This window comes from Argentina silus (assembly GCF_951799395.1).
Source record: "Argentina silus genome assembly, chromosome: 4".
NCBI classification, from domain to species: domain Eukaryota; kingdom Metazoa; phylum Chordata; class Actinopteri; order Argentiniformes; family Argentinidae; genus Argentina; species Argentina silus.
The window spans coordinates 1,139,691-1,163,112 of record NC_139658.1 but is presented as its reverse complement, the minus strand read 5'-3'; the positions used below and the strand labels follow the sequence as shown (position 1 = coordinate 1,163,112).

Genomic DNA, 23,422 nt, shown 5'->3' with positions numbered 1-23,422 from the left:
AAAGTGCACCTGAAAAATCTGCAGGAATTGCGTGATGCAATCATGTCATCATATACCAGAATCTCAAAGGAATGTTTCCAACATCTTGTGGAATCAATGGCACGAAGAATTGAGGCTGTTTTGAGAGCAAAGGGAGGCCCTACCCAGTATTAGTATAGTGTTCCTAATAAAGAGCTATGTGAGTGTATATACAGGTATCGGAGAGGGGAGAGGCAGTGAATCAGGATATTGTTCTTTTTCATGTTGTTACAGTGCAGCGTTTCAAAAAGAAAGCCCTGAGTCAAATGGTGTTTTTGAGGATTAGGGAACTATTTGATACTCATGGCGAACCCCTGAAAGCCATCATTGTGTGTGGAGGAATTTAGTATTACACTAAAGTACATTAAACAAAAGAGGAAGGATTTGTATGTATTGTAAGTCTGAAATTAGGCTTCCAGCAAGTTAAGTTAAGTTTAGTCTCCCTCTCCCTCTCCCTCTCCCTCTCTAACTTTCATCATCACACATACTGGATAGTGGCCAGTCAAACACAAGCTATTATTTATTAAATGACTGTCTTCCGCAAATGCTGTGTAGACAAAACTCCATGGCCATCACTGTGTTTTTAGCCACCATGTGGTTTGAGATATTGACATCCAGCAGTCAGCCATCCAATAGAACGCACTGTAATGATTCCACAACAGGAACCTTATGCTTGTAATTCCATTTGTGGGATTATACCTTTAAACTGAACGAAAGAAAAAGTTCATGCAACACTGCTTAATTGCAAAAGTTGGCATGTTCAATTATCACTGATGTTTCGCTTAGGAGACCTTCTTCAGAGTGTACATGAGAATGGGATTATACCTTTAACCATCCATGATTATATTTAACACTATTGGTTTATGTTTGAGAATGCAGTGGATATCCCAACATAGTAAGCACATTGTGTGCACTGGCCCAAAATTTGAAGGGCAGGCTGTATTGGGCTTAATCACAACATGCTTATTAATACCGGTAATACAATTATGTATTGAGGCATTATAAAGACTTATATTAGAAGAAGGTGGTTATAAGCACTTACATTGTAGACTGATGATTTGGCATTTAGAAAAAACAGCTCCACTGTTGTATTCTCCTTCAAGAAGGTAATCTTCTCAATGTAAAACCTGTAAAATACACATAGAGAGATTATGGAAACCCATTTACTGATAAGGACAATGTATGTTGTTATGTTACCACAACATCAAAACGGTACATTTTATTGCAGAGGGTCATACATTGGTACATGAGTGCCATCTGCTGGATAAAACAAGATACTTGTCCAAGCAACAATATTCTCAAAGCTATAGTAGAAAAGTGCTGTTTTTGATCTTCAAACCCTCTCTCTGGGAACACTTATTGTAGGTATCATATTGTCACACTTTCAGAAGGATTTTCAAATATGTCAAGCCCCTATGGGTGATGCTCCTGAGAGGATAGTGGTATGATGCAGTATAGTATTCAACTTAGCTGAGTAAGTGGCTGTGAGTACTCACCTGACCAAGAATTTGAGCTCCAGTGGACCAGTCTTTTTAGAGAAGTCATGATCCAGGACCCTGCGATCCAGCTGGAGCCAGTTGCGCTGACCGCTGGTGAAGGATGAGAGCAGTGTCACAGCGTTACTATGAGGTGTTTTTATTGACTGACAAAATTGCTATCATTAATTTCTCTGTTCCCTTTGTTTAGTTGTTGCATTCAAATACGAGTCATGGAAATAGTATGGAAATGGTACCAGTCATATCAAGAGTAGGCAAATTGTCACTCGTGCATGGTGTTTTGACAGCTCTGCAAATATCCCTACAGCTGGACTAGAATTGTAGCTAGAAATTGTACATACGTGTCATCGATGAAGGATATTCCAAAATACTCCTTCTCCTTCAGGTTAAAATGTGAAGACACCAAATCCAAAAGCTCCCGGGACAAGAGCTTGGGCTAAGAAAAGCATGGAACAGAAAACATGAGTATAAAGCTTTGAGTATAAGTGGAGTATAAAGCTTTGGGGACGTCACTCAAATGAAACACCTCTAAATGAAACATACAGTAGATCATCAAGTATCAACACTGAGAAAAATCCAGACAGTGGCAAGTCAAACATAAACAAATTGTAACAGTGTACAGTGTACCTGAACCAGCAGCTCCAGCTTCCTGTCATCCAGGAGGTGCACCTGGCAGAGTCGGCCCTCTGTCATCTGTGGGAATGGAACAGACATGAGAACCACTGACACTGACAGCAGAGCGACGACAACCACACTCCTCCACCACCTCTACCTAACGCTCCGTCTCTGCATCTACTGCTACCCAACCTAACCTTAAGTCCAGAAGGCAAGATAGCTACAGTGTCTGTCTTCCTCACAGCCTTGACCTTGCTACCACTCTCAATACCTAGAATCAAATCTAATGATCGGAGCCTTCCTCTCCTGTAACAAAGTAGAATTCCTCATCTAGAGCTGTTGAATAGATCAATTGGATTCCTTTTTCATTGTCCAAATGGATGTTAGTGTTAATCCGGGTGCAGTCAGCACATTTTACAGGTGTATGTGCTTACTGTGTCCTCTTCCTTATCCTTGGTTGAGTCAAATCAGTGTTTAGTGTTTGGTGTCAAAGAAAGACAGTCTACCACACAGCCAGATAGGAAGCAAACATTCAAACATTCAAACTACTGTTTGGGTTGGTGATATTTTAAACCCCATAATCTGCTTTCCCTATTCTGCTATTCCTGGAAGAGTAGATGACAGGATTTTTGTTTACAGCACAAGAGACTTAATTGTCAGATACAACTGGTAGATTTAAAGAAACCAGGAGATGTGTAAAGTTACAGTGAACGTGAAACAAGCCTTGCTGCATAGACTCAGACTGCGTGCCAATGTTGACTCTCATGGCTGCCTGCTACTCTAGAATGTGGCAAGGACACATTTATTTCTGTGACTGGTAGTGAAAAACATGTGGCTCCCAACTGGTTTGGCCTAGCCTCTCTGGTGGAAAGACATGGTCATATTGGAGACCATGGACCACAGGGTGGGAAGAGGACTTATAGGCTGGTGTTAACTACCATTCTAGGACACATTGTTCTCTCCACCACAACAGAGCTACCATTAAACTTTTATACAGGAAACTTTTATTTGCTTTGTTTTCTAACACACAACTCACTAAGATTTACTTTCCTATGGGTGAAGTTGTAAGTCTGAACAAGTTTTATTTACTGTCAGGCAAACATTGAATTATGGAAAACATTCTTACTCAAAATGTAGTAGTCATTTAACCTTTCAAGCTCTTTATCTGAATAGTTCAATACCTTCATGTAACATACTGTAGGCCAAACCATTAATCAGAAACACAAGCATGGAAATAGTTTGCAACAACAAAAAAACAGAGAGAAAAACAATTGAGTGTGACCTCAACATAGGATTGTGTGTAATCCGTCTTTATAGAGAGAATTATTGTAATGTTAATTACACAAGCTCCATTGTCTAAGAGGGGATAAGTCACTATAGTAACCCTTTAAAGGATTGTGGGGGGCTGTCCAGTGCATGATCCTGACCAAAGAACATCTATCAATGCTGCATTGTTACGCACAAATGACATCAAAACATATAAACGAACAAAGGACAAAGGAAGCTAGTCTAAATGTATGGACTGATACACTTTTCAATATTTTATAATTTTCAGCAGATAAAGTGTAATTATTTAGTTTCTATCTAAAACATTGTCTTGCTTTATTTGTGAACACTTGGCTTATTTGATGAATACCAGTTACTTTGTGTGTCTCTATTGGTTTATTAGGAGGCTATCACCATCCACCCTTTATGACCAAAGCAATACTTTGTAGTGTGACACGTGTAGCCCCTTGACCTGCACCTCCACCCCCCCCACACACTCCTACCTCTCTCCTGTGCCTGTCTACCCTCAAGCCCCCCCCCTCCCCGCCCACCTCTACTCATACACCCTGCACACCACCACCAGCAACATGCTGTAAACCCTGTTCAAATTCATCTTTGAAATAAAAATGTGATGAGCTGCTGCTCAGACTCATTCCCTATCCCCAGACCATATCACCACAGCTCACTGCACAACCAATTTCAAAAAGACACCTAGACTCATAAAACATTGAGACAATGCCTAAAAATACCCTCAGACTATGAAGATCTATTGTGTCCTTAGATGTGGATGCAGAATGTTCACACTCAATCCATTTTCCTTACGTAGGTGGCATGGCAGCATTAGTGAAGATTTTCAATGACAATTTGAACCATATAAAACAATTCTCAGGGCGAACTAACCCCCATACAAGGCAAAAAGAGGTCACAGCTTTGAGAGAGAGGTTGAACAAGTTTAAAGGAAGGTCATGTGATCTGTAATGGCCATGACAGAGAGGTTATCCCCCTAAAGCCCTTGTATTGGGGCGGGGAGCTCCAGCAGTGGCCTCTTCACACGACCTCCAGCCACTGACCTACATGGACTTAGCAGGACCCACCCCAGCCCCCACTGTAATTGACTGCTTAACAGACAACCACTGTATAAGCCCCACATATTCTACCTGATTACCATCTTCTGTCACGAGGCATCTTCAGTAATTATGCATTTTCTTAAAATTTGAATGAGAATATGATTTCAAGTGAATTCATCTGATGAGATAAATTTAGATAAAAAAATGTTTATATAGACTCAGCTTTCCAAAAAGTTACAGTTCTTATTACAGGAGTTACCAATGTGTAGTATGCGGTACGAGAGGATGATTACTTTGTGCACGCACAGATCCCCATCCAGGTGCTCCTCCAACAATAGAGATTTCAAAGACAACTTTCAAAGTGCTTCACATTCAGCTGGGAGATCAAAAGACTGGCTATCCTGCTTCCTAATGACTCCCATGTGTGCCATGAGACCCCTGTTAAAAACGGGCTCTGTGACTCATGCAGGAACACCCTGTCCTCCTCACACACACAAGCACACATAATACAGCAAACAGCAAACCTTAATCCTACAGTAGAACAACCTGGACACTGACCAGTCAAAGACAATCTATGATAAACACATCATTTTAATCTCATTCATTGCCAGCATAGTATTTGAACTGTGCTATGGGATAAACTGAATAGAAGTAATATAGACAGCTATTGTGATTCACATATGATTCACATATGATTCACACATTGTTCAGTAGTACTAAATCAGATATGAATCAGACTAAATCACATATGAGTTTTTTGGCACAGGCCAGCAGGACTTCCCTCTTGGAAATTACAACAGCTACATTGATCTGATACTTAAATACAGTACCGGAAATCTCTCCCTGAGTGTATAGAGATTGATCAGTCACACACACGCACACGCACACACACACACACACACACACACACACACACACACACACACACACACACACACACACACACACACACGCACACACCTCCAGCATTTGGCATACCTGGTAGAACCCCCCGAGGCGGCCCCATGTCTGTAGAAAGCGTCGGCATGGCATGAGCCCCTCGCTGTACCACCTACTGAGGGTCCGCTCTGCCAGGCTCCACACAAACTGGCTGCCTGATGCCAGCAGGTTTTCTACCCCACACATCAAGCCCAGAGCCATGTCTAACTGTTCTCTCAAACAGGCTGAGTTCCCCGATGCGTAGCACAGCCTCTCTCGATAACGTCTCACAGAAGAAGGGCTAGCAGGAGATGCTTCAGAAGTAAACACACTACTCCGTCTCCATGACTGCACTGAGTACAGCACCGACTGCAGCTACTCTGTGTCTACGCTCTTGTGGTCTCAGAAAGTTACTGCCCTGGAGAAACTTCAGTAGTACACACATGCTCTACTATGTGTCCCTGCTGATGTAATGTCAGAGAGAGAGTCAGAGCTCTGGAGTGGCGTCGCACACCACAGACTGACCTCCCAGCCTCCCAGCCTCCCAGCCTCCCAGCCTCCCAGCCTCCCGCCCTGGGCCCTGGTCCAACACACAGCCTCATAGGGAGCACTGGAGAGGAGAGGGGGCTGGACACAGACACACACAACCAGTCTAGTGGGTCTTTTCTGTTTGTCCACCACATAAACACACTTGTAAACACACACATTGTAAATACACACACACTCTGACTAACAGCTCAGTCGCTCCACTCCCTCATCATAAACACGCAAACACTATTTTTTTTCTGACTCGCAGCAATTTGGCTGTTTTTTTCTTCTGAATTCTACTACTGCTGTAAGCATTGTTACACTGTAAATCACTGATTCAACCTTCAAACTATGATTTTACCCCTTTTCAGGCTCACAAAGTGCTAGGAGTTTATCATCAGAGAAAGGCTTGATAAACCCTACTATGCCTATCAACATGTGTCAATCATATCACATTATAGACTGTTATATATCGTACTGTAATAGAGTGTGCAGATTTCAGTGACTCAGGATGGGTGTCTGAAGGTCATTCCTTCTCTGCTCTGCTTGGAGGGTGCAGTTTCCTGAGGAAGACCAGACGTCTCCGCCCATCATATTCCACAGTAAGACTGAAAATACCCTTTCATTTGGACCAGCCGAAGCGATGGAGCTCAAATACTACAGCTACGACTGACTTTCTTTGGAAAATGTTAATTGTTGGAAACTTCTCTGCAATACATCTGACATAATGAGTCATTTTAACGGTTACAGCGTAGGAAAAGTCTTTGATATGATTTCCATGGTACACAGTAGTTTCCCTTAATGTAAAATAGTTTTTCCAAATGAGATTTTAGAGTAATAGCACTGGCCAAATATAGCAACATACAACAAGATAGCAACAAGATTGAAATAGTTACATTTAAAAATTATCCTGGCAGATGTAGTTACCTGTAAGTGAAATAGTATGCTCATACTATGCTCATACTCTTTAGTTTATTTGAAATAAGCATGTTTACATTTATTTTGGCAAGGAAGAATGCTCATACTGCATTTCACATAACATCGCATGACATCTGAAAAATCGAGACAGACGAAAGCAAATAAAAGGAAATGCGCCTTCAGCTGTTCAGCCAGGCTGTGGCTCATCTGGAAACAATATCCTACTGTTTGTTTGTGTAATCATCAGAGTCTCCTAGAGCACGAAGTTGCTGCAGTCAACACATACACATGTTGCAAACCAACTGAACAAGGAAATCATCTGAAATCAAGTTGAAGGATCTACTCTCATAACAGGCCTGATTTCTGTGGGTTGAAATCAACACTAAACCATACATCATGAAAATAGGCTAATCAATTGTGCAAGAGTGCTGGCCAGAGAACATTAGCAGGTGTTGGGCAGGAACAATGGGATAACACAGCAGTCTAATAGGTGTGTCATGCAGACTGACGCAGTCATCCATACACACACGTCCTGTGCTAAAGACACACACAGTCATTGAATTAAATAATCAACCAGTTTATAGTTAATTAGGATTTTGCTTAAATACTTTAAATACTTAATCAGTTAACTACCACAATTATGGAGCTGCAGTGCTAATTGAAATTTGAGCTCCTTATCAACAGACTCTCAGAGAGAATGCAATTATTCTACTCTGAGGTGAGAACCTGAAAGTCTTTGTGGAATAATTGAAATGGTTTCATAAAAAGTAGACAAAAGTGCTAATGACATGATGCTTTAATGTGTATTAAAGGGTGGGGGGTGTATTAAATTATTCATGTTGCCATAGACACACACACACACACACACACACACACACACACACACACACACACAAATACACACACGCCATGACAGCTACAGCTGTGGTGGACACAAGCCAATCATGATCAAATATGTCACCATAAAAATGAGTTAGAGTCAGAGTTAGTGTCCTCATCCACTGCATAGACAAAACAGTCTTGTGATATTGCATGAACATGTACATTGGAGTGCATCCACTGCATTATACAGTGTATCTCAACATAAAGTATTCAAAGGGATATCATTCCCCCTGGTCATATATCCTGACTTGCAGGCACTGTCTTCTTCCCATTGAGACAAAGGAACAGCCTAAAACACAAACACGCACGCACGCACGCACGCACGCACGCACGCACGCACGCACGCACGCACGCACCCTGCAGGTGACTGACACACAGTTCACAATTCACACAGAAGGGAGCAGGGGGAAGGTAAATATTGACTGCCTATCTCTGCTCTTCAAGGGATAACACACACTCTTTATCTAATCCAGAAATCATCTGTCTGCAAGCCCATGTCTCAAGAGGAGAATCTACTGTATTCAGCTGTAAATGCATGCCTCAGGCATGCACAAATCCATAACATCAGTTCTCTGCCTTTTTAACATGATAACATGATATCCTATCATCCATAGTTATGGTGTATTGTGGTTCATTCCGCAGTCTGGTCCTAATGGTCCCTGATGAGTGCCTAACACATATCTCTCTCGTTAGTGGTCGCCTGGTGGTTTCTGCATTGTAAGTGTGCACAGGTGCTCAGAGATGTTCCTTTCTCTCTGATTCACAGACTTCCATAAGAAGAGATCCAGTGGAGAGACTGGTACCACAGCAGTGCTCAGCTACTGCTGCAAACAGCATGAGCTCACCCTCTGGACCACTGTCCTCTCTGATGTCACTCTGGCTGCCTGGTAAACAGTCCACTAACAAACAAACCCCACTAACAAGTCATACGCTGCACACAGGATCCCCTTTATTTCAACGCTGATTATTTTCCTCATGACTCAAAGAGAGAACTTGACCCAGCTATTGTTTTTCTTATTTACCAGGCAGAATACAATCAGTTGTTGTGGAGTTCTGTCCATGCTGCATTTCCCAATCATGACCAGCAGGAGGAGTAATATCACACTAAAGTATTGGAATAAATCCAGTTTATGGAATATATTGAGTTCTGGAAATTACCATGAAAATTATGTCCTGTATGCCATTACCTGTATGATAATACACATGCCCTCAAACACATTTACATTGGGTTCTCATTTGACTTCAGTATCATCGTCTGAGGAGATGATTACCACAAGACTGCGGGGCAGTGGGTGCCTGTTTCAATTGAGACCACCTCTCACTTCAATTCCATAACTTATCAGTATTAATAAGCTTGGGCCTATAGAGAATACATGGAAGTGCATGACGGCGTGCCATCTGTGTCCCTGAGCTAATTTCAATAGGGATGGCAATTACCATGTACAGTATGCGGTAGATTAATTGTCTGAAAGGGGAAGGCCTCCCACAGTAGCAGGCAGTCCAGAGTAGGACAGGGAAACAGCTGTCATCGACACAGAGCGGGGACACACCACATACAGGGACTACAGCTGACAGACAGACAGACAGGCTGAAACAGATACAGCACAGTACGATGGACTGGCGCAAACAAGGGCAGGATGGTGTCGGTGTTAGTGTTCCCTTTCCTCTCAGGGATGCCACCCATGCCTTCAGACACACTGCCCTAACTCTACTTTGCATAAATGTCCTGACTGACTGGTGCCTCTGTTTAGAAGCAGAGCAGGTGGGCCATTTGTTAGAGACCATGACACTTCAGTCGGGACAATTTTGAAGCGATAAATCATTACAGAAAATTAGAAAATAATTTCCATCCTCTCATATGATTCCCCCCTATTCAGATTGGTGCTTTATAAGCATACTGCCTGCATTCATAGAGCTGCATCAACAGGGATGCAGCTACAGATTCTAAGAAGGATTTCTACCCTCAGGCATTTAAGTCAAACTACCATGTCTGTAACTGAGTGGTCCCCATTATGTCTCTTGACTGAAGTTGTCACTGCATCTGTTTAATACACACATAGGACATCTCAATTATAGCCAATTAAAGACATGTGATAAAGCTCCAGTTGGTGAATGAGGGGAGAGAGAGAAAAGCTTTTTGTGTGTGCTCGGGCAGTACAGTCAAGCCCTGCTTTGTGCAGCCTGGCAGGGGGTGGGAGGACAGGGAGAGGGGCCTAGGGGCCTGTACTGCCTGCCACCACCGCCCCATTCAAATGTCTGTTGTGACTGGGGATTTGGGGCCTGGGTCTCTTGCTTTACAGGACAGTGCTATGGGGCCTACTGGAGGCCCAGGACTCTGACAAACAGCGTGTGTGCATAACCCAGATGCCACAGAGCCCGCGGGAGGGGGGGGGGGGCATGGTGTCAGCCGCACACTGTCTGTCCCAATCAAATAAGCCCCCCAAGGGATTGTGGGTGCTGTGATTTGCAGAAGCAGAAGCAGCTCTCTTAGGGAGAAAAAGAGCTGGAGCTACTGGGTTTTAATTTCATATGCAAGAGATGGAGGCCTCTCTTAACATCTTTTTGTGGGTCCTAACTGACAAAGACAGAGAGAAAGAGAGAGAGAGAGAGAGAGAGAGAGAGGAGAGAGAGAGAGAGAGAGAGAGAAAGATACTGTTTGCTTGGTCATCCAAGCTTGTTATTTAAAATGATGTGTTGGTACCATGAATGAGGAAGGTTAGAGAATACCATGTGAGCAGTTATGCATGTTTTCATTTTGTTGTTGACTCTTCATTCCTATTTATATCGTATGACATAAGTGTCACGCTATGCCTTGTCAACAAAACCCCACAATTTTTCTCATTTTATTCATGACCATTTTATTCCTATCTGTATTGTATGAACATACCGTAAGTGTCACGCTATGCCCTGTCAACAAAACCCCACAATTTGTTCTTATTTTATTCATGACCATTCAAGCTGAATCGTTTTATTGTGTAGAGCTTCCTATACTTCCTATACATAGAAATACATCTTGAGCTACTATCCATTAACAAAGAAGTGTGTGCTGTTTTTTTAAGCTATTTTAGGAAATAGCATTGTCCTTATTCTGTAAATATAGATGAATTAAAACCATCATGCATCCAATTTCCACTGTAATGTGAATGGTGTCCAGGGGAAGGTCTGTAGGGACCAAATTAAAAGGTTACTCTGCCTATTAAACCAACTATGCAGACACAGTGGACATCAATTTCTAAAATATCTATAGAATTGAAATCCATTTCAATCATCACTCACTGATTAGCTTAACATACTGCTCTTTCCTGTCCTCTTTATTCCAGCGTAGAGATAAGATCATCTATTAGAGAAATGTTTCCAGTTGAGAGTTAATAACTTCTAATAGAGAATGTAATGGGACCCTCTGGTGTTTCCAGCTTATCAGAGCCAACCGATCCTCTAACTACATAATCAGATCAATTACATGGGTTTATCAGGATAGCCAAACACACGCGGGAAGACTGCCCAAACTCACTGCTCTCAGCTCTCTCTTAAGTTTACCCCTCATAGTCACTACACTCTCAAGACTGAAAGGTAAACACAGGTAAAACAGAACCTGTGGCATTAGGGGAAAAGGCTAGCCTATAGCAGACACCCAGAACAATCACTATGGATTACCTGCCACTGGACCGTTACTTCATCTAAGCAAAACTACCAATGTGACAGAGAACCTCCATCTCTGTCCTATCTGTTACTGTATGAACTGTGGAGTATCTCTCTCAGTGGGCTTCACTGCATAAAAGCTATTTCAGGATCAGTCTCTTGTCTCAGCCATCTAGAGGGGCAGGCTGATTGGTAGGGAAACTGAGTTCAGGGGTGTGGTTATGGAGACCATCGGAAACATTGGAGATCAGAGTGAAGTATCAGACCAAGGGATTGTCTGCTTCTGCAGTACTGCATCCCCATTGAGAGGATGTCTATGCACTATGACACTATACACGCCCTATATGCCTACATGAATAGGTGTAAGTAATACATTTTATCGCCTCATGATATGGGTTTAAATCATGCATAATTCATAGATAGACTAAAACACACCCCTAAACTCACTGAGGTTTGTTGTGTCTGTCGTGCCAACAGCCACACTTACATCACAAGGCTGCAAGAAAAATATCCAGGTATCATGGAAAAGTATCTCTCTAACCTAAACAAGGTCACAGCACCATTCAACCCCCCCCCCCCCCCCTCCTCCCCACCCTGTCTTTGCCTTCTCCCTGGGGGTGAATATTACTTTACCACCCAGTGTGGATGACACCTGTTGTAACCCCTCTATAGGGGGATCCTAAAGTAACCAGCTTGGAGCAGAGCAGAGCAGAGCACACTGCCAGCGTATCAGGTCTCTCTGCAGGTCCAGGTCACATTATCAGGGGCTATACTCAATACCGACACCATTCATTGACACTGCATATCTAAACCATTGATTGATTGGGACTAAAGGCTAACAACATCCAGGCAGATGACTAATGGAAGAGGTGTTGGCCATGGTAACGAGGGACTGATGTTTCTGGTAGACACCTCATGTTGTTGTCTCTCTATACTAAGTGTACATATTGGAAGGAGCTCTGTGACTGTACTGTAAACTTGCTATTTGAGATCCGCTATCACTGCAACAACAGATGGCGAAGAGGGTGAAACATATCCTTACCACATCGGTGCTCATATGAGAGCGCTATTCAAGTGCTTGGGATGTGACTAAGCTTCTCTGAACCCGACTACTGTACTATACTACAATGAGCAGCTCCTATATCAACAGATATTGTATTACCAAAGTGCTCCAATAATCATAATAGTAATACGCCTCGGCTCCTTTTGTCTTTATATCTCAGTGTTCTCATTGTCATCAGTAATAAGACAGTATTCCCATATAGCTCTCTCCCTTTTTGCAGCGAGCGACCAGAGTGCCCTCATTGAATGGATCAGCAGGGTGCTTGGTTCTGGCCCACAGAGCAGGTGATAATGATGATTCCCCTCCCTCTCTGCCCCCATCAGTGTCAGCAGCAGTGAAGGTGACTGCAGCTGGACGACTGCTCTGTGGACTGCAGAGGATCTGAGGACTGGGGGGGACAGCAGTGCGGAGGGACAGGTGGTCTCTACAGAACGGGAGAGAGTGGGGGAAAGGAGGGGGGGGTCCAGTGCTAATAGACAAAGAGAGGGGGGCTCATATGACAAAACATGAATGATACAGGGGGTCATCCACTGGGAGGGGATGATGCCCCTATAATCTGTTTGGAGAAGGAGAAACAGTCTCACATACTGACTTGATAAGTTAGGAATTCACTTAAGGCTTTAGATGAGCTATTGAGGGAAGAACTCAATATATCACGGTTTCATAGGGCCATGTGGTGAGCTAACCACCTCTTTACCAAGTCATCCCCTCCAGCAGTTTCTGTGTGAAACATTCACATGGGGGTTTTCACCACTGAGTAGTATTGATCACTCTGGTTTGCAAGGCTGTGGGGTATGTCTGCCCCCTGATCACGGCTGCCTCAGCCTCCATCATCCACATGCACATCTCTATTGCTGCCTGGCTCAGAAGAAAACTGCAGCTCAGGTCTCTCCGTCCATATCCATTCACCGTCGAGTCTTCTCAGTGGTCATTATCATTCAGGCTCTGAAACACCCCATTAAATGAGCTCTCTGGCTCCTCTGGTGTGTGTGTGTGTGTGTGTGTGTGTGTGTGTGTGTGTGTGTGTGTGTGTGTGTGTGTGTGTGTGTGTGCGTGTGTGTGTATGTGTGTGTGTAAGAGAGAGAGAGAGAGAGAGAGAGAGAGAAAGGGAAAGTGGGGGACACACATAGACAGGGTAATTACAGGAAGGATCATCGACAGCTACCCCCAGCTTGGAGGCAAAGCAGCAGGATAGCATCCCCAGCCAGACACAGAGCAAGGGGTTGCAATGGGGCTCGCTTTGTTGTTATTTCCATTTCCAAGCCTCAGAGCAATTTAATCCTTGTCTGCAATGCACAGAGGATGAGACAAACAAAAACAAGAGGAAGGGTATATGTGTTTCTACACTGGGCTGCGGCTGATGTTTGCTCTCCAGGGAATTACACCCTCCGGCTTGTGTCTCACTTCACAACCACTGCCAGTGGTAACCACTCCACAGGGATGTAGATTCTATGGCTCAAACAGCCTTCATATAGACAATATGGACCACAATACCATTTGAGAAGTGAGAGGTAACCGTAGTGTCCAAACATCTCTGGTAGCTAAATTTGAAATCAAATAATTTGAAATCAGATTGGTTTCACCATTTAGAAATTACAATCCAAACCCTACATAGTCCCCCTATTTCAGGGCACCAAAAGTATTGGAAAATTGGCTTGACAGGTGTGTGCCCAAGAGTGGATGACCAAAGAATGCTCACTATAATTAAGAAGACGTGAATGGGACTATTTGGACATTATATGATTTTTTCCAATAGTTTTGGAGCCCTGAAATAGGAGGAGTACAGTATGTTTAAAAAATCTTTCTTTCTAAATGGTGAACCCAATCTGGAAAAAAGAAAACACTGAATTAAAGCTGAGAATCTCTACTTTGACCCCATAGTAATTGTTTGATTTCAAATCCAAACTGTTGGAGCATAGAGCTATTTTTTGTTCATTCATCTTTTTGATTCTTTCACTTGTCTCATAAAAAAGAGGGATGAGTCATAGTCTAAAGGTTGATATTGCAGCTACATCCTCTTCCCTTTTTTGCATCATATGGGAACAAGCCCAATGAATGAGTTAAAACCCTGTTCCTGGATGGATTTGTGACATTCCCTGATATTCCCATGAGAATGGGGCACTTACTGTGGAGTGCCTCAGTCAATGTCCACTGAGGCAAATGGGTGATCTATAAATCCATGATCATGTGCATTCTCTAAATAAATCATAGGGAGATGCATGTGCTTTGGATTTTTTAAGGGGGATTTGCTCACAAACTGGCAACCCTCTCTGCCTAAATAAATTGCTGGTTGTCTTAATACAGTCTCTTTCATCTAAATGATATGGGACCTATCTCCCAGAGGACTTCCCTGCCAGCTGAGAGCAGAGCCCCTCTCAGGCCTTCTGCATGGCTCTGAACTCTGAACTGAGAGAGGAATAGGAAGTACCTGTCACCATCAATCACTATTCAAACCTCCCTTGCAAGTAAGAGGATGAGTAACTAAAAAAACATAACACTAGAAAATTTAAAGGGCAAAGGGTATGTATGTGCTACCTAAATGTCTGCTTAATCAAGCTCAGTTATTGCCAATCTGTATATCCATGTATTTCAAAAGCTCATGAGTTAATTATTGACTGGACAATGAATAGGATGTATTCCAGAGTTTTCATAGGGTTGCATGTGAAACTGATGTACAGACTATTTGTTTTACACAGGACATCCTGTCTGAGGATAAAAGCAGACGTAAAACAAGGAAAAGGCCAAGAGATGCATTGCCGGTGCACTGTTTTATTGGTTAGCAGCCAACCAGGAAAAGATTCTTGTTCCCACTACTGACGGTGTGAACCAGTTTGTGACTGTTCCCTTCCTTGGGAAACTGGAAGTAATGAGGGCATAAATATGTTATCTCAAATCAGTTAAAAAGCAATCAAATCAGTTAAAAATAAAGCAATTCTTGCAATAACCTCTGCCCTCCATGTTTTCTATTTCTATTTGCAGTATAAGCAATATACATTGCCCCATTTACTGCAGAGCACCCCTTAGGCACTGTATCACCCTACAATTGACATTGTGGTTATCCCTGACATCTTCCGCAAGCAAATGACATGACATGACTGCTAAAATACTTGATCCAAATCGGTACTCTCTAATTCATTACTGTCCCTCCTAACTCAAATGTCCCTTCTGGATATCTAGTGGCAGAGGCTCTGAAATGTTGACCCACACACAAGCATTGACCAACACTGCTCTGGGGCTTGAACCTACATAAAGCCCCACCATAATCAATTAGAGTAGTTGGTGTAGAAGGCTTACTCATAAAAGCAAAAATACTTTGAAACTAATTACAAACAAAACATGTGGAATGCACAAAATGTACAGCTTTGAAAATGAACGTAAATTGAGAAATGTCCGAAAGTGGCATTTGCTCTTTTTCCTCTGTTTTTAGTAATCCATGTATACAATGAGGACTTAGAGCATTGTCTGTAGAGGAATGCCTTGTTTTGAAAACCTGTTTAACAGGAACTGTCCATTCTGGCAGATGACACAGTTTGTGTGAACCTGCACGACCACAGTATCGCATAACTACCAATCCTCCTGTTCACATAAAAGAAAAGTATGTGTGGGAAAAAAGAGAAAATGCTGATGAACAAATCTCAAGACAAAAGGAAGACATGATGGTAGAGGTGGGAAAACATGATTAACACAACACTAGGACCCTAGTCTCTGCATGCTTTGTTACCTCTGTTGGCTAAACTGTTTTGTCGAGACATATCAGGTCTCTCTGTTTCTGCTGTTTATTCTCTGAGAGACAAGCTTGTATGTATGAGTCCATTAATGTACTCTGATTGGCAAATAACTCTTATCTGTACTGGCTGAGCACCAGCGATGGAATCTTCTGTGACAGTTAATAGCTTTATTGAATTGGAAGCGCTGACCCCATTAAAAGCAACTGAACATCCTAGACTAAAGTCAACACAATGCTGTCCAGCTTTTGTAGTGTGTGTGTGTGTGTGTGTGTGTGTGTGTGTGTGTGTGTGTGTGTGTGTGTGTGTGTGTCTGTGTGTCTGTGAGTGTGTCTATGTCTGTGTGCATGCTCTTGCATAGTGTTTGTGTGTGTGTATGTGTGTGTGTGTTTGTGTGTATGTGTGTGTAACTCGTCTATAAACCTCAAATTCAATTTTGCCCCTATACAAACCAGCCCCATGCTTTTGTTCAATATCACTGTAGCGACAAGCATATTGACACTGGCTGTCCTCAGCAGGCACTGCTAATTCAACAAATGAGACATGATATGTTAGACCATGTGATTGAATTACATGTTAGTGAGGTAACCGTCTGAGACTGAACCCAAATTTGTCACACTGTACTGTACTGTTTATAGTTGTTGTTTATAGTGGATTATAGTGTTTTTACCATAGTCTTAATCAGCTAAACACTCCTGAATGCCTTCAGTACATCAGTAAGATTGCACTTTTTTTCAATTTCAGTCTTATCCCTCTTTTAGCCCTATTGTGTAGTCCAGAGTGACACAGGGCTGATGCAGGATATCACATGCTTTCTCTTTCCCATTGTTTGTTTTTCCCAGGAAACAGGAAACTCAGACACAGAAGTTGTGAGACTGGCTGTTTGAGGGGTTATTTCAAATGTGTGTGTGTGTGTGTGTGTGTGTGTGTGTGTGTGTGTGTGTGTGTGTGTGTGTGTGTGTGTGTGTGTGTTTTCTGTTCTTTTTATTGTCTCAGAGGACAGTGCTAACAATCAACAACTTGAGCACAGATTTACAGGACAACAAGCTTACACATGTTTTTGTCAATTACCTGATGGCATCTAAGGACTATGCATACATGTTTTGTTGCACTATGCAAGGGGTTTTGTTGCTTTTATTTTTGTTGACACCCGTATCTCACTTCTAAAATGTACACCTACAAATAACCACGTTTTCTTGTAACACAGATGAACATTATTTTCAGTGATGAAATAGCATAAGATAAATGTAACAGAAACCACTGGACCTCAAAAGCAAACAGATATACATGTAGGCTAGACATTTAATTGCCAATTCTAGAGCTTTCAAAGTGGTTTAGTGTACATGATTGATTAAGCCTATAACGAAACACTGTACAATGCAACAGGATATTGACAGAACAGAAGGAATGGTCCCATAAGTTGGTGATGGTAACAACAACAAAATGATCATGTTCAAAACAGCAGCTTGGGAAGGTGAAAATAGAGCTAATGAATAATGGCATAAACTGCATACGATTATATGACAATATAATCACAAGCTGTCAATAAACTATTTTCAATTATCAATAAAAAAATAAAAAAATAAAAAAAAACAAAGAGGGACAATCCCTTACCTTGTCTTTATTGTTGCCGACTTGCCGTTATCATCGAATTGAGGTCCACTTCTAGGGTGAACAGAGGGTTTCCACCGGCACCGATGATAACAAAGTAATTCCACCGGCGTTCTCCCCTGCTCCGCTACAACTCATAAAGAAGGTGCTGTATCGCTGCGCTTTCGCTACACAGATCTGTTGGGGCCAGGAAGGGAAGCTGCATAGGTCCGCATATCCTTATCGCGCACAGTCCCATCCATTCACACCCCGCTTCCTCCTCCCCTCCTACCTTCAGCCAATTCACCGGCCAAACGAATTTCCCTGTTTTTCTCTGCTTGTGCTAACATGACCTGACCAGCGGTAGCGCACTCTCCAATCAGTACTCCACAGAAAAAGCCATGAACCGCTCATGTTACCACCTAAATTCAAATAACAAGATGTTTGCAGGTTCCCATCATTCAATTGCATTGTCCTTATACTGTCAATTACAACTCTGTGAAAGTGAAATATATGACAACCTTGTCCAGGGCCTGTAGTTATCAAGCCTCTCAGATCTGGAATTACTCATAGGAACAGCGCTAAAAGTGCAGTAATGGCTAAAACAACTCAGCTCAGAGTCAGCAGTGGAAGTGCGTTATCAAGCTTCTTACTCTCACTCTGAGCAATGAGTAGGACCAACTCATATGAATGAAATACGTCTCGATTTTACGACATATTTGGAGGATTGGATATTTGAAGACGTTCCTTACTTCCCATACTTGGTTTGCTCCAAACATTGAATATATAATGCAGTCGTAGTGACACTCTAAAAAATAACACAAGTAAATTAACATAATAACAATGCATGATTGATACCACTTTTTGTTTAATGTGAGGGTAAATCATGTTTATGGTTTATTTTGGTATAGGCCTAATCATCACAATAAAATAGCCACATACCGTATCATGTATTTTAATAACGGTTAAGGGGTTACATTACACCGATATATCACATATGCATGAAGGCAGATTGTTCGACGATAATTTGACGGTGAGTGGTGGGGATACCAATAAAATGAGACGGATGATGTGTGGTGCTGGAATAAATTAATGTTGGAGTTATTGCGCGGGTAGGCCTAATGGTTGTCTGTGATGCAACCGTCGGGTATGTAGTTATCAAGCCTCTCAGAATTGCTCATAGGAATCGTACTAAAAGCAGTTAAGCTCAAGAGTAGGCAGTGGACGTGTTATCAAAAATGTTACTCACACTCTGAGCAATGAGTAGGACCAACTCTTATGAATTAATTTTGTCTTGATTTTACACATATTTCGAACCGCAAAGAACATTTTGATGACGTTCCTTATATGTGGTGCTGCAATAATGTTGTGATGCTGAAATAATGTTGGAGTTATTGCGCTGGTAATGGTTGTCTGTGATAGACCCAAATTGTCGCTATTGCACTGCTGCATTTTCCTTGTTCAAGACTATTTTAATTTCTCCAGGGAGTGCAAAAAAACCTTCCTGTAAGTGTCGAAGTGACAAAAATGATGCCATCCCTATCCAAACGTTATCTTTAAGGAGCTCTCCGTTGTCAAATATTTGTAAAGCCATCTATGGTAACTCCTAGCCTACTCATGACGAGTTAGGCTTGATAACTACCTCTGATTTCATGGCTGACTGAATCTGGAAAGGGTTCTGTGGCTGCTCTCTGCAATATGGTCTGGCTGAAGACCGCAGCTTGTCGCAGCTTGTGACAGACCAATCATCTTGATATCTGTGATTAGTAGGAGCAATTGGATAATGAGTTTTCTGGACCCAGCCTGCAGAAAAGAGTTCAAAGAGAAATGTTTTCATCCCACAATGAACAACAGTTTAAAGCTGGTAGAGCTACCTTAAACATGATGACATTGTTTATATAAACTAGGTTTATGGCCTAAAGGCCAAACTACAATATAACCACTTTTTCTTTAGCATTTTGGTGTGAATGAGCAAATTGCATTCTTTTCTCTGGATCACTGGAGTGAGATGTAAGGGGAAGGAAGGGAGCGAGATTATTGTGGAGTCACAGAAAAAACAATGGAAAAGTGCTGCAATTCATATAAACTGCAGGCTTGGGAGAAATGGGAGGGAAATGGGGTGATAAAAAATTACTTGTTTCACTCTATGGTAGCTGAACCGGGTCACAGCGTTAACAGACAACAAAAGGTGACACCGCTTGAGCAATCTCAACATCGCATACCCGTTTAAAAAAAAAAAAGAGAAAACAAAAGATTATCCTTTGTGTCTAGGCAACAGACTGGTGTGTTAGTGGAGCAAAATGCCTTCTTCAAAGCCTAAATGAGTCACCCAGGGGACAGCTCCCATCCCCCATTCGTGGGGATTTCTGCTAGGCAGTGATTAGGCTCACCCCAGTGCCATGTGTGCACTAAGCATCTCTACCCCCAAATCTCAGTTTGGCCTCCGGTCCCATACAGATTGCCACAGGAGGTCTTGTCACTTTGACACTCCAATGACACATTCATATCCACTTTTGTCAGGTTTTGTGAGGAACAGATGAAGCTAGCTCAAGGGGAAAATATATTGATAATAATATGAAATATAATGTGTTGGCTAAATATTTATAGGGGTTTGTCTCATCAGACAAAAACATTTGTCAAGATAGACATCCATATTGACAAGACAGAAATAAATAATTTGCCACAATTATTCATAGGACCTCCATGAGAAATATTCTTTTCATCGGGAATGTATTTGTCATGGTCAATTTCAATATAAATGACTAGGTACAGATGAATGACATAAACAGTAAGTATTGTTTTTATGGTCAATCTTCTGAAATTACTAAGCAGATATGTAAACAGTTAAAGGATTATTGTTTATGTGTAGATATAACACCATGAATATTAAACACAGGGGATTATGCCCTGTCTCTGTTCCTTGTGGAACAGATGTTAACATGGAGAGGGATAACCTCCCGAGAGAGACCCTGGGCTGACACACAGTGCCAATCTCATCGGCCCATTGTCAGTGTGCATCCTGTCACCATCTCGAAGAATCTGTCTCATTTTACAGCCCCCTAGGCCAGATTAACTCCCTCTACCATTAGCTTTGACCTTGGTTAACTGGTAACATGAGGTTTGGTGCAAAGACATCATCTCTCATTAATTTTGCAGAGCACAAAGTTGTCAGTGTTGTAAACTTTACACACAACAATATCTAATAGGAAGCAAAGAACAGTAAGTGTAAGTGACAGTAAGTGTCCATTTAGTTTAACTATATCCCAATCCCATCCTACTGTACCATAAAACAGGTCGACTGTACAATGGTATTGTCCTGATACCACCAGCTCTCATTCTCCTTTCTTGGTTTGGTCATTTTGTATTTTCTTTTGTATTTTCCAGGTCAGAGTAAATTCATTTATCATGTCTCTCCTACAGCTTTGTCCACCCATCCCCCACTGCTCCTATTAAGATGAGGTGTAATGAAGGGATATTACAGAGAAGGGTAGAGTGTTTTTTCCCTTGGCATTGTTCATTCCCCCCCCCCCATGTCTGTACCTCCTGTCTGGGATTCTTTACATTGTATATGCATAATGTGGTCTGCAATTACATCAGAATTGATAATAGCCATTGCCATTCATGCATTTCCTTTAATTGTACAGTACCATACATTGAAATGTATCTGAATAAACATAAACAATTATTAGCGCTATACCACACCAGACAATGTGCCAACATCTAAGTGAATAGAACATCTTGTAATAACTTAATGTAATAACAAGCTAACACTGAAAAAAATGACATGAGGCATGCTGGATCAGGTTGGTTGCTGACACGCATCAGTGCATGTTAACACTGGACAGAATAAATTGACAATATCAAGGTGCAGTAGGCAGAGGAATGGTGATTATTAAAGTGGGAACAGGTGTGGCGAGTTGGCAGGGACGGGGTGTGGCCTGGGCTAATTGGGAAAGTGGAGTGGAACAGCATGACCCAAAATGGTATACCGCTCTGACATGACCCTATACCACTCTGACATGACCCTTTGAAAACGCACACATTGGAAGAACACAGATTTCTTGAGGGGTGAGTAAAATGTATTTTCTCCACTCTTGCCTTACACTACCATCTAGTGGAATTAATTTGGAACTGCAGCATTCATTCACACCAGGCCATAAAGGGTATGCTAGAAAAATACGTCTGGACTGGATTTTAAATTAAACCTTTGCGATGTTTGTTTATTATGCAGTAGGTATGTTATTGAATTGTAACTATAATCCAAATGTAAAGAAACGTATGTGTTAGCTAGGCTACTACTTTAAGGTCAACAATTAATTTCACGAGGAACCAAACGTTGGTGGTATGGTGCGCTGGACAGGACATGGTGCTTACTGGTAACCAGAGCTGGAGCGATGTCGCATCAGTTATCAGCTGATTTTTCCATGAGCTGATTATATATCAAATAATAATGATAATAATAGTAATGAATAACTGGACAGGGCACTTACTAACAGTAGGCGTGGGCATGTATAGAACATAGTCCATTCTGTATTTTGGATGCACTGGAAGGTCTGCAAAACAGAGTGCAGTGTATTGTCTCGTCCTCTCTTGGTCGATATTTAGTCAATCAGACAGGCATGTCACATCCATCAGCTTAATGAACAATGAGGAGTTATTATGACATTTCATTCATGTGTGTGCTTACCTTGGGCCATGCCTAGGTATGGAATAAAAGTCCTGTCTGTGCACTGCTCTTCCGTGTTTAGGTCCAACTTAACGGTTCTCTGAAGAAGCATTGGAACCGAGCGCGTTTCTTTACATTTTTCTTCTCACCTTTGCCCCTATTAGAAATCTGAATCTCATAGCATTCACTGCATTGCTAGAATATTTGTGTTGTTGTTGTTGTTGTTGTATAAATGGATTAAGTGCTGGAGAGTAGGAGACTTGAAACCTTATTTGAAACTGCAGTATGTGAGTGCTGTTGTGTGCTCATCAGTGTTAGATACTTTTGTCACTGTTGTCTTGGGAAAACAGAGGATTTTTACTATATATATATATATATATATATATATATATATATATATATATATATATATATATATATATATATATATATATACACACACACACAATTTTTCAGCATAATCTTTGCATTTAAACAAAGACTAGTTCATCTGATGCAGTGCATTGTTAGTTATACAGTGTGCAGGGATCATTAGATATAAATTGTAACAATAATTTTCTCAAAGACCATTCATGTTTACAGCTGTCTTGTGTGTGTCTTAAATTGTTGAAGAGCTGAAACTCAGAATGTTAGGCCACTCCTTCTCAGTGTGTTATGCATGGATAATGATATTTTATAACTGCACTAACATTTACCGTCACAGGGCAACTGTTCATCTTTTTAGGGATTTGAGCAGGCGTCACTGTTGAAGTGAATGTAATGTAATCCCATGGCCTGGTGTCATGGGTTGTCTTATAGCTCATCCTGAACGTGATTGAGTGCTCCCACTGTGACATGATGCGTTGTGCTATGGGAGCTGTGTGGCTCGGCTGACAAGCTTCCCAGTGTGTGCTGTTTATGACCACATGGCCCCTCACTTGAAAGAGGCAGATTGAGAAAACAGGAATGTGCCCAGAAGGATGAGGCTCCTCAGACGTCACACTCTAGGTGTCTGGAACCTCACCTCACCTGAGGCACACAAAACTCATAGG

General features: G+C 41.9%; 1 protein-coding gene across 2 annotated transcripts in view; it reads right to left on the bottom strand.

Moving 5' to 3' along the window:
• frmd4ba (FERM domain containing 4Ba) overlaps window positions 1-17,919 on the bottom strand; it is a 39,954-nt gene extending 22,035 nt beyond the window's left edge. For both annotated transcript variants that reach the window (XM_083669211.1, XM_083669210.1), the window contains exons 1-5: window positions 17,750-17,919; window positions 2,142-2,207; window positions 1,856-1,950; window positions 1,515-1,607; window positions 1,061-1,145 (exon numbers count right to left, since the gene is read on the bottom strand). In XM_083669211.1, the coding sequence (XP_083525337.1) occupies window positions 1,061-1,145; window positions 1,515-1,607; window positions 1,856-1,950; window positions 2,142-2,207 (339 nt within the window). In that variant the 5' untranslated portion in view covers window positions 17,750-17,919. The remainder of the gene's footprint in view (window positions 1-1,060; window positions 1,146-1,514; window positions 1,608-1,855; window positions 1,951-2,141; window positions 2,208-17,749) is intronic.
• Between the last annotated feature and the right edge of the window lie 5,503 nt (window positions 17,920-23,422).